The sequence below is a fragment of the Panthera leo genome, chromosome D1 (assembly GCF_018350215.1).
Source record: "Panthera leo isolate Ple1 chromosome D1, P.leo_Ple1_pat1.1, whole genome shotgun sequence".
In the NCBI taxonomy this organism is placed as follows: domain Eukaryota; kingdom Metazoa; phylum Chordata; class Mammalia; order Carnivora; family Felidae; genus Panthera; species Panthera leo.
The window spans coordinates 101,177,345-101,180,268 of record NC_056688.1 but is presented as its reverse complement, the minus strand read 5'-3'; the positions used below and the strand labels follow the sequence as shown (position 1 = coordinate 101,180,268).

Sequence of the window (2,924 nt, the reverse complement as noted above, 5' to 3'; positions counted from 1 at the left end):
TATTATCTGATCTAATCTTTATAATTAACTAAATAGCCCTGGAATTATTATTTATCTTGTACAGTTGAGAAAACTGAGGCTTAGATTTTCAGTGATCCATTGAGGGTTATACAGCTAAAAGGGTAGTGTAGAATCCAAATACTTGAATGTTTGGTTTCACAGCAAGTTCTCATAATCACTCTGCTAATTTTTTCTCTATATAATAAACAAAATGATTTCTGAAACTGGTATTGTGCCAAAAATGGAGTTCTTTTCCATAATAAACATCTCTGAAGAACTCTATTCATGGGAATTTGTTTGATAGAGTTTAAAAGATGACTACTATATTGTCTCATTTTGCACATCAGTTGCCCTTAAAACACATGCATTTACCGTAATGTTTATAGAAGCACTATCAACAATAGCCAAATTATGGAAAAAGTCCACATGTCCATCAACTGATGAATGGATAAAGAAGATGTGGTATATATACACAATGGAATACTACTTGGTGATGAAAAAGAATAAAATCTTGCCATTTGCAACAACGTGGGTGGAACTGGAAGGTATTATGCCAAGTGAAATAAGTCAATCAGAGAAAGACAGATATCATATGATATGACTCATATGAGGAACTTGAGAAACTTAACAGAAGACCACAAGGAAAGGGAAGGAAAAATAAGATACAGAGAGAGAGACACAAACCTTAAGAGACTTTTAAATACAGAGAATAAACTGAGGATTGATGGCAGTGGGGGGTGGGAAAAATGAGTGATGGGCATTGCGAAGGGCACTTGTTCTGATAAGCACTAGGTGTTGTATATAAGTGATGAATCCTGGGAATCTACTCCTGAAGCCAAGACTGCACTGTATGTTTGTTCACTGACAATAAATAAAAATAAATAAAAACATTCAACACTGAAAAAAAAAAACATGCATTTATACCATAGATTTAAAACATATTTCATGGTTTTCAATTACAACATGGAATTTCTAAAGATATCTTCCTGGAAATGTCCGAGATCATATTTGGTCAAGAATGGTTCAATGGAAATACAAACAAGTTAAAGGAGTTTTTGGAGAGAGACAACAGAAATACACTATATGGAAGAAGAAGAACAATGAACTGAAAAGTTGAGCATCACCTATTTCAATTGCCCAGAGCCCTCGCCCTTCCGCATGACTCTAAGGAGAGCATTTTTCACTTCTCTGTTCCTGAGACTATAAATGAGCGGATTCAGCATGGGGATCACAATAGTATAAAAAACAGAAGCCACTTGATCCTTTCCCAAGGAATAAGACTTACTTGGCTTTAAATAAGTAAAAATCATAGTGCCATAAAAGATGGCGACTCCCAGGAGATGAGAGGCACAAGTAGAGAAGGCTTTTTTCTTTCCTGAAGTGGAAGTAATTTTCAGGATAGTAGACAGAATGGACACATAGGACACAGATATTGTGATAAGAGACACCATTAGAGTGGAGCCAGCGACAATAAATATCATGATTTCAACGTCATGTGTGTCTGTGCAAGACAAGGCTAAAACTGGGGTTGTGTCACAGAAAAAGTGACGGATTACATTGGAGTCGCAGAAATGCAACCTGCTCATGCAAAGCCCATTGACAAAGGAGTCCACAAAGCCAATCACATAGGACCCAAAGATGAGGTGAGAGCAGAACCTTGCGGACATAACCACTGGGTAGTGCAGAGGATTGCAGATAGCGACATAGCGATCATAGGCCATTGAGGAGAGAAGGAAACATTCAGTGGCGCCCAAGAAGACAAAAAAGGACATCTGGGTGAAGCAGCTCGTGTATGAAATATACTTGGTGGAAGTCAGTAAGTTCTGTAAGGTTTTAGGTGTGATGACAGTTGAGTAACTGAGGTCGAGAAATGACAGGTGACGGAGGAAAAAATACATGGGGGTGTGAAGCTGGAGATCCAGGCGGATGATTAATATCATCCCAGCATTTCCCAGCACAGTAACCAGGTATATCAGGAGAAACAGCATGAAAAGGACCAGCTGGATCTCTTCAGAATCTGTCAGCCCCATAAGGATGAAGTCAGGCACATGTGTGTTATTCTTTCTACCCATAGCTTTCAATTGCTTTCAACTGTGAAAAAAATCAAAGTTGACCCTTAACAGGAATGACTTCAAAAAGTGTGTTTATGTGAATGACATGGCGTATTTACGTTAGTGGGGTGTTTCTAGAAATTGATGGTAATGAGTGATTTATAAAATATGACTGAAAAAAATCTTAATTTGATTGCCAAATACAAAAGCGGAAATAAATTCACCTTTGAATACAAGATAATGAAAGCTAACATGTTGAATAATTAAAATGAGCCCAGTCTGTTCTAAGTGCTTCTTAGTGTATTTAGTCCATGCGACATATTGTACCCCAGGTGCTACTACTCTTAGCCACATTTTTTATATGAGAAAAAGTTCAAGAAACTTATTCAGAGTCAGAGCTATTAAATGTTGCTCTGTGATTCTACAAGTTAGATTGACTCCAGAGAACATGCTCATACTACTATATTCTTGTTTATAATTAATTTCAGCAAACCTGAAAAAAAGATAAATCATAAATGATGATATAAAAACAATTTTAACGCATCATTCAGTGTCCTTTTTTTTTCAATATTATGTAATACAAATGACAAATTTCAAACTTAGAGGACTTTAGTTAAGTGTATTAAAATTGTAGACCCCATATTAGTTTTAGTTTCCAAAAGGTGTGTTTTCCTAATCTGAACATTTAAAATAAAAGTTTGAAAATATATTCATTACTCATAGACCCTGATTCCACTAACTCTATATTTCTGATTCCACAAATCCTGACATTACTTGGGGAAAGTCTAAATGACATGTGTATGCACACTGTTCTGATAATGTCCCCATTATATTTGATCCCAACTAAATTAAGACCTCTAATTTTGGGAGAAT

At 36.1% G+C, this 2,924-nt stretch overlaps 1 protein-coding gene across 1 annotated transcript; it reads right to left on the bottom strand.

Annotated features, from left to right (window-relative positions):
- Nucleotides 1–1,124: 1,124 nt before the first annotated feature.
- LOC122201319 (olfactory receptor 8H1-like) lies at nucleotides 1,125–2,072 on the bottom strand. Its single transcript, XM_042907200.1, has one exon. The coding sequence runs from the start codon at nucleotides 2,070–2,072 to the stop codon at nucleotides 1,125–1,127; it is 948 nt and encodes a 315-aa protein (XP_042763134.1).
- Between the last annotated feature and the right edge of the window lie 852 nt (nucleotides 2,073–2,924).